The sequence below is a fragment of the Cetorhinus maximus genome, chromosome 32, assembly GCF_964194155.1.
Source record: "Cetorhinus maximus chromosome 32, sCetMax3.hap1.1, whole genome shotgun sequence".
Classification (NCBI taxonomy): Eukaryota; Metazoa; Chordata; class Chondrichthyes; order Lamniformes; family Cetorhinidae; genus Cetorhinus; species Cetorhinus maximus.
This window is the reverse complement of record NC_135910.1, coordinates 18,190,454-18,202,037: the sequence shown is the minus strand read 5'-3', so window position 1 is coordinate 18,202,037 and position 11,584 is coordinate 18,190,454. Positions and strand designations below refer to the sequence as shown.

The window sequence follows — 11,584 nt, the reverse complement described above, 5'->3', positions numbered from 1 at the left end:
CTCACTTCTCACATCTGTGCCCCACGGTGATTAATCTTTGTGTGACGTGCTGCCGATACCAAGCCTAAACTAGACCTTCACCAAATTCAACCCGTGTCCCTGAGCAAAGACAGAATGCTCTCTCACTCACCGCTGCCAGGTATTCATCCTTCAGCCTCTTATAAATGTTGATGATCAAGTCCCTCCTGAGAGACAAAGTAACAAGGGCATGAGTCACAATCAGTTCAGAAACACAAACCCAATAAACTTTACAGAAACCCCCTTTTGATTTATTTTAATTTCCAATTTCTTCTGATCTGGTCGCCTCTTGCTGGGGATACGCTGGGCGCCGGGTCTCAGGATCCTTGCCAAAGTGCCCACCGCTCCGACAGGGTAATCAAATGTGAAAGGGCATCACTGGCAGTCCACACAGGGGTCCATGGATAGCCTGAGAGATTAAGGCCCCTCAGGTGGGGCGTGAAAGATCCCACGGCTTCTATTTCGAAGGAGAGCAGGGGAGCTCTCCCCTAGCGTCCGGGGTAATACTTATCCCTCAACCGACTTTGGAGAAACGTGACCCGGTTGCTCAGTTCCCCCCGCTATGTTCTGCAGGCGCTACTCACTTGCTGGCGAGTCCTCCTCCTCGGGGGAGGTTCGGGATGTCCTCCAGCGCTAGGCTTTGCATCAGGTAGAACAGACTGGGCTCTCCTTCTTCCAGCTGCTGGTTGAAGTTCTCTGCAAGACAGTCAGAGGGTCAGCGTCGGTTACACAGGAGACCGGCCAGGGCCAAGTCAACATCGTTCAACATGGAGCAGGAACAGAGAGACCGGAGGGTGTGCGCACACCAATCCTTTGAGGGCAGCAGGCCAAGAACACGGGATCTTTGGCTTTTATAAATAAGAGGCGTGGGATACAAAATCGCGGAGGTTATGCTGAGCCTTTGTAAAGCGCCTGTTGGGCCCCAGCTGGGGGGATTGTACCCCAACTCTGGGCACCGCACTTTAGGAAGGATGTTAAGGTCTTGAGAGAGGGTTCGGAGGAGATTTACCAGGATGGCACCAGAGCGGGCAACCTTTCGTTGTGTGGAGAAGCCAGAGTCTTTTTCCTTAGAACCTGCTTCTCCTTAAAACCCCACCTGGGTCTCTAACGCCCTTTAGGGAAGGGAAATCTGCTGCCCTTACCTGGTCTGGCCTACATGTGACTCCAAACCCGCAGCAGTGTGGTTGACTCTTAAATGTGCCCTATGAACAAGAGCAATTAGGGATTGGGCAATAAATGCTGGCCCAGCCAGCGACGCCCACATCCTGTGAACGGATAAAACAAAAGAGCAGAGAAAGTTTACAGAGTCACAGGAATTTGTGGCCATTCAGCTCATCGTGTCTGTGACAGGCTGAGAAAGAGCTGTCCAACCTAATCTTGCTGACCGGCACTTGGTCTGTAGCCCTGCGGGTACTTCAAGTGGACGTCCAAGTAAATTTTAAATTCGCTGAGGGTTTCTGCCTCTACCCACCCCCCCCACCCCCCCTGCCAGACAATGAATTCCAGACGCCCACCACCCTCTGGGTGAAAACATTTCTCCTCAGCAACCCTCAAATTATTCTCCAAATTATTCTCAGTCTATGGCCCTTGGTTACTGACCTCCCGTGCTCAGGAAAATAACACCTTCCCATTGAGTCTCCCTCAGCCCCTCAATTTATAAAACCTTCATTCAATCTCCCCTCAGGTCCCTCTGTTCCAAACAAACACACCACAGCCTATCTGATCTTTCCACGTCACTGACGTGGGTTAGAAGCAGTTTGATATAAATGTTGGGAGTAAATACACGCCACAGTTTAAAATAGAAGCCTGCAGACCCCACCCCCACCCCCAGGCTGCCTGCTCTCCGTCAGACACGGACAGAGCTGTTGCCTATTTCCAACATATTCTGCCTTTATTGCAAAGCCCCACCTCCATCTCCCTCAATCTCTGCACTGGGACATCACTGGCTGGGAAGGGGGTGGGTATAGGGGGGGTTGTTGAGGGAGGGTTCGGGTGTGAAGTTGGATTGGTGGAGGTGGGGGTGGGTATAGGAGGTGCTGGAGAGGGGATGGATGGAGGGGGTGTTGGGGGTGTTAGGGGTTGTGTGTGGGGAGGGTGTGGGGAGGTGTAGGGGGTGTTGGGGGTGTTAGGGGGTTGTGTACGGTGGGTGGTGTGGGGAGATGTAGGGGGTGTTGGGGGTGTTAGGGGTTGTGTGTGGGGGGGTGTGGGGAGATGTCGGGGGTGTTGGGGGGTTGTGTACGGGGAGGGTGTGGGGAGGTGTAGGGGTTGTTGGGGGTTGTTGGGGGTTGTGTGTGTGGGGGGTGTGGGGAGATGTAGGGGGTATTGGGGGTGTTAGGGGTTGTGTGGAGATGTAGGGGGTATTGGGGGTGTTAGGTGCTGTGTGGGGGGAGTGTGGGGAGGTGTAGGGGGTGTTGGGGATGTTGGAGGTGTTAGGGGTTGTGTGTGGGGGGAGTGTGGGGAGATGTAGGGGGTATTTGGGGTGTTGGGGGTTGTGTTGGGGGAGTGTGGGGAGGTGTAGGGGGTGTTGGGGGTGTTAGGGGTTGTGCACGGGGGGAGTGTGGGGAGGTGTAGGGGGTATTTGGGGTGTTAGGAGTTGTGTGGGGGGGGGTGTGGGGAGATGTAGGGGGTGTTGGGGGTGTTGGGGGTGCTAGGGGTTGTGTGTGGGGGGGTGTGGGGAGATGTAGGGGGTGTGGGGAGATGTAGGGGGTATTAGGGGTGTTGGGGATTGTGTGGGGGGAGTGTGGGGAGATGTAGGGGGTATTTGGGGTGTTAGGGGTTGTGCACGGGGGGCTGTGGGGAAGTGTAGGGGGTATTTGGGGTGTTAGGGGGTTGTGTGTGGGGGGGTGTGGGGAGATGTAGAGGGTGTTGGGGGTGTTGGGGGTGCTAGGGGTTGTGTGTGGGGGGGTGTGGGGAGATGTAGGGGGTGTGGGGAGATGTAGGGGGTATTAGGGGTGTTGGGGATTGTGTGGGGTGAGTGTGGGGAGATGTAGGGGGTATTTGGGGTGTTAGGGGTTGTGCACGGGGGGCTGTGGGGAAGTGTAGGGGGTATTTGGGGTGTTAGGGGGTTGTGTGGGGGGAGTGTGGGGAGGTGTAGGGGGTATTTGGGGTGTCAGGGGGTTGTGTGTGGGGAGTGTGGGGAGGTGTAGGGGGTGTTGGGGGTGTTAGGGGTTGTGCACGGGGGGAGTGTGGGGAGGTGTAGGGGGTATTTGGGGTGTTAGGGGTTGTGCACGGGGGGAGTGTGGGGAGGTGTAGGGGGTGTTGGGGGTATTTGGGGTGTTAGGGGGTTGTGTGGGGGGAGTGTGGGGAGGTGTTGGGGGTGTTGGGGGTGTTAGGGGTTGTGCACGGGGGGTCTGTGGGGAGGTGTAGGGGGTATTTGGGGTGTTAGGGGGCTGTGTGGGGGGTGTGGGGAGGTGTAGGGGGTATTTGGGGTGTTAGGGGGTTGTGTGTGGAGGTGGGGGAAGATATGGTCTTTCCTACCGGTCACTCTTTGCTTGATGTTCATGTCCAGCTCCGCCTCTCTGTGCATTGCCTCCTCCGATACTTTGGGCGCATTTGGGAAGCAGATGAGGATTATGCTCATGTTGTCCCGACTTCCCTATTTAACAGGGAAAAACCACATTGTCAGTGAGACTCAGTAATAACAACACATGACCCATCGCTGGTGGAGCATGGGACCAGGTGGAGGCCATTCAGCCCCTCGAGCCTATTCCATCATTCAGTGAGATCATGGCTGATCTGTACCTTAACTGTATCTGCTTCCCTTGAGGGGCAGATTCACCAAAGCGACACCGGAGCTAAAAGAATTGCACAGGTTAGAATTGTATTTCCTTGAGTATCAAAGGATGAGTGATGATCTGGCTGAGGTGTTTAAGATGATTAAAGGGGTTAAGAAGGGTTGTTAGAGCGAAACTATTTTCTCTGGTGGGAGGGGTAGAGGGGTAGAACCTTAAAATTCTGGCCAGGCCATTAAGGGGTGATGTCAGGAAGCGCTCCCTCACACAAAGGGGAGTGGAAATCTGGAACTCTCCTCCCCAAAAACCTTTTGAGGCTGGGGAGCCAATGGAAGATTTTAAGACCGATGTTGATAGGTTTTTGCTGGGTCAGGGGATTAAGGGCCAAGGAACCAAGGCGGGTAAAACTGAGTCAAGATACAGATCAGCCACGATCTCAGCAAATGGTGCAGCAGGTTCGAGGGGCTGAATGGCCTTCTCCAGTTCCTATGGACACAATTCAAACTAGGAAGTGGCAAAGTTCAGTCTAATATTCCTGAGATAAAGATCAACAACATGGGGAAAGGATTCCCGGATCAAATGGAAGGTGGGTGGGGCTAGAGTGGGTTTCTTCCTCTACAATTAATTTATGACCTTCACAGATGAAGTGTGGTCTGTTTGAGAGTGATAGTCAATGTTGGAACTTTTTTCAACCAGCTCCTTCAGGAGAGGACACATACAGAAACTAAACCGTTTGTAAAGGAAGTGATTAAAAGATACAAACGCAGGGATTGGCTACAGAGAGCTCCCAGCAATATGTCTGAGTGTAAATCAATACCTTCACGATTGAGACACATTAGCGACACATTCAGCCCATCTATCGAGAAAACAAATTTATAATGCACCCCTCTCTAAACCCGGGATCACTGGACAGTGATCAGGAGCAGGAACCCTGGTTGATTTCCACCCTCTCGCTCTCTCTAACCCAGGGATCACTGGACAGTGATCGGGAGCAGGAACCCTGGCTGATTTCCCCTCTCTCTCTTTCTCTAACCCAGGGGTCACTGGACAGTGATCAGGAGCAGGAACCCTGGCTGATTTCCCCACTCTCTCTTTCTCTAACCCAGGGGTCACTGGACAGTGATCAGGAGCAGGGGCCCTGGCTGATTTCCCCACTCTCTCTTTCTCTAACCCAGGGGTCACTGGACAGTGATCAGGAGCAGGAACCTTGGCTGATTTCCCCCCTCTCTCTCTAACCCTGGGATCACTGGACAGTGACCAGGAGCAGGGGCCCTGGCTGATTTCCCCACTCTCTCTTTCTCTAACCCAGGGGTCACTGGACAGTGATCGGGAGCAGGAACCCTGGCTGATTTCCCCCCTCTCTCTCTCTAACACAGGGATCACTGGACAGTGATCGGGAGCAGGAACCCTGGCTGATTTCCCCTCTCTCTCTAACCCAGGGGGCCACAGTGACCCTGACACTGAACCTGACTCTGAATTATGCTCAGGTTCCAAGTGCTCCTGACCAGAGGGAGAAATGCTGAACCAAGGGAAGGTTCACTGTGTTGCTGCTAATTCTGGGCTGGCATCTGTTGTTATGGGATGTTTTACAGGTAGCTTGACCTTAATCCATGTAATGGGTTGTCATGGTGATTATTTCAGAGAATTAATGTCAGGATGGTTCCGGAGATAAACACACGGCTGTGACGCAGATATTTAATTAATTGTTGAACATGCAGGAGGAACCCAAACACAATTCAGAGATTCAGGCACTGTGACCCCAGCCCAGGAACTCCTGAGTGCTGCCCTGGGGAATTAAACAGGATCAATCAGTACACATCCAAAAGTATAGGAGTGAGTTACAGACTGGAATCTAATCGAGGGGATCGATGGTTTATATATAGAATAACAGACACCCGGGAGTGAGTTACAGACTGGAATCTAATCGAGGGGCTCGGGGGGTTTATACATAGAATAACAGACACCCGGGAGTGAATTACAGACTGGAATCTAATCGAGGGGCTCGGGGGGTTTATATATAGAATAACAGATACCCAGGAGTGAGTTACAGACTGGAATCTAATCGAGGGGTTTGGGGTGGTTTATATATAGAATAACAGACACCTGGGAGTGAGTTACAGACTGGAATCTAATCGAGGGGTTCGGGGTGGTTTATATATAGAATAACAGATACCCGGGAGTGAGTTACAGACTGGAATCTAATCGAGGCGTTTGGGGTGGTTTATGTATAGAATAACAGACACCCGGGAGTGAGTTACAGACTGGAATCTAATCGAGGGGCTCGGGGGGTTTATACATAGAATAACAGACACCCGGGAGTGAATTACAGACTGGAATCTAATCGAGGGGCTTGGGGGGTTTATATATAGAATAACAGATACCCAGGAGTGAGTTACAGACTGGAATCTAATCGAGGGGTTCGGTGGGGTTTATATATAGAATAACAGATACCCGGGAGTGAGTTACAGACTGGAATCTAATCGAGGGGTTCGGTGGGGTTTATATATAGAATAACAGATACCCGAGAGTGAGTTACAGACTGGAATCTAATCGAGGGGTTCGGGGTGGTTTATATATAGAATAACAGATACCCGGGAGTGAGTTACAGACTGGAATCTAATCGAGGGGTTCGGGGTGGTTTATATATAGAATAACAGATACCCGGGAGTGAGTTACAGACTGGAATCTAATCGAGAGGGTTGGGGTGGTTTATATATAGAATAACAGATACCCGGGAGTGAGTTACAGACTTGAATCTAATCGAGGGGTTCGGTGGGGTTTACATATAGAATAACAGATACCCGGGAGTGAGTTACAGACTGGAATCTAATCGAGGGGTTCGGTGGGGTTTATATATAGAATAACAGATACCCGAGAGTGAGTTACAGACTGGAATCTAATCGAGGGGTTCGGGGTGGTTTATATATAGAATAACAGATACCCGGGAGTGAGTTACAGACTGGAATCTAATCGAGGGGTTCGGGGTGGTTTATATATAGAATAACAGATACCCGGGAGTGAGTTACAGACTGGAATCTAATCGAGAGGGTTGGGGTGGTTTATATATAGAATAACAGATACCCGGGAGTGAGTTACAGACTTGAATCTAATCGAGGGGTTCGGTGGGGTTTATATATAGAATAACAGATACCCGGGAGTGAGTTACAGACTGGAATCTAATCGAGGGGTTCGGTGGGGTTTATATATAGAATAACAGATACCCGAGAGTGAGTTACACACTGGAATCTAATCGAGGAGTTCGGGGGGGTTTATATATAGAATAACAGATACCTGGGAGTGAGTTACAGACTGGAATCTAATCGAGGGGTCCAGGGGGTTTATATATAGAATAACAGATACCCGGGAGTGAGTTACAGACTGGAATCTAATCGAGGGGTTCGGGGGGTTTATTTATAGAATAACAGATAACATGGCACTATTGTGCAGATGAGCTGCATCCTGTCCAATATTTATCCATCAACCAGCATCATCGAAACAGCAGACGACCTGGGTCATTATCACCTTGCTGTTGGTGGAGCTTGCTGTGGGCATATTGGCTGCAGAGTTTGCTACATTACAACGGTGACTCCTCTTAAAAGTGCTTCACTGGCTGTAAAACCCTTTGGGGCATTGCTAGGCAGCGAAAGGCGCTACGCAGAGGCAAGTTGTTGCGTGCTGTACCTTGTAGAGGCAGACGTTGATAACCTGGCTGCAGACTTCCTCCAGGTTTTCGGTGAGCTGGAGCCTGGAGCAGACGAACTGGCATAAATCCTCGTTGCTGATTATGTCCCAGACGCCATCGCAGGCCAGGATGATGAACTGGTCCTTGTCGGAGCGCTCGATTTCATAGACCTCGGGCTCCGGCGAGACCAGCTGCTCGGTCTGGCCTCTCCCCTCCACGGCCTTGAAGCTGAAGTCCCCCAGGGCCCGGGAGACGGCCAGGGAGCCGTTGACCCGCTGCAGGGTGACCGTGCCCCCCGCCTTCCGGATGCGCTCGTGCTCCCGGGGGAGGGAGGGCTTGTGGTCCTCGGTGTAGAAGCGGGTGCTGCCGCCGCGGCACAGGACGGCCCGAGAGTCGCCACAGTTGACGAAGTAGAGGTGGGCGGGCGACACGGTGAGGGCCACGGCGGTGGAGCCGCTGCAGCGCCAGCTGGAGCTGCGCCAGTGCCGCTGCATGCGGCTGTCGATCTGCAGGAAGCCCGCCCGGATGCCGCTTTTCACCCTCTCCACCGAGGGCTGGCCCCCGCCGGGCGCGCCCCAGTTGCTCACCACGTGGCGCAGCAGGTGCTCCGAGCAGTAGCGGGCGACCCTCGACCCCCCGTGCCCGTCGAAGATGGCGAAGAAGGACCAGGCGCCCAGCGGCGCGGGCAGGCAGGGCACGGTGCAGTGGGCGTCCTCCATCTCCACCCTCCACCCCTGCATGGCGCCCAGGCCGTACCGCAGCCCGTTCCCACTGCCGTGGTCGCGCTCCAGGAGCGTCACCGGGCTCTCCAGGTGAGTGCCGACCTCCTCCACCTCGTCACCCTTGAAGAAGTAGGAGACCACCCGCTCGGTCTCCTTGGCAACCTGCCGCAGGAACGTCGACAACTGGGGCATCAACGTCGCGGGCTCCGGGGCGTCTGAGTTCGCCATTCCCCCCTCCCCTACTCCCTCAGGGCTCTTCTTCTAGAACATTCCTGAAGGAGCGCCGGTGCTCCGGGGGGTGAACATACAGGAAGCAGCAGATTCCTGATTGAGTCCCTGTCCCTCTGCCGATCCGCCCCTCACTCCTCTCACCGCCTCCATCGGAAGCTAATTTTGGACCGGTAATCCCGCGGTAATTAATCCGATCCAGGCTCATGTCAGTTTAAGCACCTTTGCTCACCGCTGCCTTCAGAAAGAAATAATCACCATTCAAGAAACAAACACAGGGCCAGCTGCTCACGGAAATGCCTGGCGTACCCCGTGTGTTTGAGACCCTAATCTTCTCACTCTGCGTCCTGCTAATTTCCATCACTCCACCATGAGCGGCCGTGCCTTCAGCTGCCTGGGTCCCTGAGCTCGGGAATTCACTCCCTAAACCTCTCCGTCTCTCTCTCTCTCTCTCTCTCTCCTCCTTTAAGACGCTCCTTAACACCTGCCTCTTTGGATGACCTGTCCTCACATCTCCTTACGTGTCTCGCTGTCAAATCCTGCTTTCTAACGCTCCTGTGACCCGCTTTCACAGAATCACAGGATCTTTACGGTGTAGAAAGGAGGCCATTTGGCCCATTGTGTCTGTGCCAGCTCTCTGAGGATTTTAACTTAGTGCCAATCTCCTGCCTTTTTCCCGTAACCCTGCACATTGATTCTATTTAAATAACCATCCAATGCCCTCTTGAATGCCTCAGTTGAACCTGCCTCCACCACACTTCCAGGCAGTGCATTCCAAACCCTAACTACTCGCTGGGTGAAAAAGTTTTTTCTCACCTCGCGTTTGCTTCTTTTGCAAAACACTTTAAAACTGTGCCCTCTGGTTCTCGATCTGTTTACGAGCGGGAACATTTTCTCCCTCTCTACTCTGTCCCTGCCCCTCGTGATTTTGAAAACTTCTATCAAGTCTCCTCTTAGCCTTCTCCTCTCCAAGGAAAACAGTCCCAACTTCTCCAATCTTTCCTCATAACTGAAGTGTCTCATCCCTGGAAACATTCTCGTAAACCTCTTCTGCACTCTCTCCAATGTGTTCACATCCTTCCTATAGTGTGGCGCCCAGAACTGTACACAATACTCCAGCTGAGGCCTAACCCAGTGTCTTATACAAGTTCATCATAACCTCCCTGCTCTTGTACTCTGTGCCCCTATTAATGAAGCCTAGAACGTTGTATGCTTTAGAAACATCTCTCTCTACCTGTTCTGCCACCTTTAATGACTTATGGACATATACACCCAGTTTATGGTGCTCTGCTCCTGCACACCCTTTAGAATAGTATCCTTTATTTTGTATTGTCTGTCCATGTTCTTTGTACCAAAGTGCATCACCTCACACTTCTCCGCATTTAACTTCATCTGCCACCTATCTGCCCACTCCACCAATGTGTCAATGTCCTTTTGAAGTTTTACACTGTCCTCCTCACAGTTTACAATTCCCCGAAGTTTTGTGTTGTCCACAAACTTTGAAATTGTCCCCTGCACATCAAGATCTAGATCATTTATATATATCAGGAAGAGCAAGGGTCCCAATACCAACCCTTGGGGAACTCCATTACAAACCTTCTTCCAGCCCGAAAAGTACCCATTTACCATTACTCTCTGTTTTCTATCCCTCAGCCAATTTTGTATCCACGTTACTACTGTCCCTTTTATTCCATGACCTATAGCTTTTCTCATGACCTATAGCTTTCCTCATGAGTCTGTTGTGTGGCATTGTATTGAATGCCTTTTGGAAGTCCATATGTACACCACATCAACGGCCTTGACCTCATCAGCCATCTCTGTTACCTCTCCAAAAAACTCCAGCAAATTAGTTAGATACGATTTTCCTTTATTAAATCCATGCTGACTCTTTCGAATCAATTCACATTTTTCCACGTGACTATTAATTCTATCCCGAATAATTGTTTCTAGAAGTTTCCCCACCACTCCGAAGTTAAACTGACTGGCCTGTAATTTCAGGGCAGATCTTTACAACCTTTTTTGAACAAGGACGTCATGTTTGCAATTCTCCAGTTCTCCGTCACCCCTCCCAAATCCAGGGAGCATTGAAAGATTATTGCCAGTGCCTCTGCTTTGGGATGTTTTCGTGTGCTGAAGGTGCTATATAAATACAAGTTGTTGTTGTTAATTCTGCTGTGAGTTCTTCAACTTACTGCAACTCCCTCCCACCTTTTCCAACGCTACTCCGAGACTTACTAATGAAAAAAGTCTTGGTTAACTCAGTGCAATGAAACAAATCCTCAAAAGTAAGACTTGTAAAAATATCTCAAGCTTCTCTTTTTGACATTAAGTCAAGGCCCCACCTTCCCTCACTAGGTGGACGCAAAAGACTCCACAGCCATTATTTCAAAGAAGAGCAGGGGTATTCTGCCCAGTGTCCCGGTTGTCCCTCGATCAACATCACCAAATAAACAGGTGATCTGGTCATTGTCACGTTGCTGTTTGTGGAATCTTGCTGTGCCAAATTTGCTGCTGCGTTTCCTACGTTGCAGCAGTGACTACACTTCGTGGGTGCTCCTCTGGCTTTTGGGAACATCCTGAGGTCGTGAAAGGCACTATCTAAATGCAAACCTTTCCTTTTGCCCAGCTGCCACCGATGCTGTTCCTGACACAGCCACCAGGCAGCATGAGTGAGCTGCTTTCAATGTCCCAAAGAGAAGTTTGACATTTTCCGTAAGTTTTTTAGGTGTGGTTTTGCTTCATCCAACCGAATTAACAGCCAAGGGTTTTTTTTTAAATTATGTCTCGAGAGGGAGATGCGACAGATTGTAGAATTCACACCGTGTATTCTTCATCCCTAAGCAGGTGAGAAGGTGATTCTGTGACTGCTGTCATGTCCTCTCAAGCACCCAGTGCCCCTACAGCGACAGGCTTTTCTGCATTTAACAGAAATCCTGAATACCGACAACAAATTAAACCTGATGGTTTACAGGGCACCAGAAAAAGAGAGAGAGATAGAAAGAGAGAATGGCACTGAGAGAAGACAGAAAAGGGAAACTGTGAGACTGAGACAGAAAGACCAACATAGATAGCTAGAGAGAGAGAGAATCACACACAATTATCAAAAGGTGAGGTTAAGGAGCGGATGAAAAGACAGAAAGAGAGAACAGACTGGGTACTCTTGGTGGAGAACGTGATGAGGCAGAAACATTGGTTATGTCTTT

At 51.0% G+C, this 11,584-nt stretch overlaps 1 protein-coding gene across 1 annotated transcript; it reads right to left on the bottom strand.

Moving 5' to 3' along the window:
* Window positions 1–598: 598 nt before the first annotated feature.
* LOC144671306 (protein phosphatase 1A-like) lies at window positions 599–8,381 on the bottom strand. The gene is made up of 3 exons (XM_078533117.1): window positions 7,431–8,381; window positions 3,496–3,613; window positions 599–714 (listed from the first exon to the last, which is right to left on the bottom strand). Exons 1-3 carry the CDS (start codon window positions 8,379–8,381, stop codon window positions 599–601), a joined length of 1,185 nt encoding a protein of 394 aa, XP_078389243.1.
* Between the last annotated feature and the right edge of the window lie 3,203 nt (window positions 8,382–11,584).

Excerpts from the sequence above, each read along its gene's own strand:
- LOC144671306 (XM_078533117.1), bottom strand. The coding sequence starts at position 8,381 with ATGGCGAACTCAGACGCCCCGGAGCCCGCGACGTTGATGCCCCAGTTG. Across the intron at positions 3,614-7,430 it reads TCAACGTCTGCCTCTACAAG|GGAAGTCGGGACAACATGAG; the intron begins GTACAGCACGCA and ends CCTGTTAAATAG. Across the intron at positions 715-3,495 it reads CATCAAGCAAAGAGTGACCG|AGAACTTCAACCAGCAGCTG; the intron begins GTAGGAAAGACC and ends ACTGTCTTGCAG.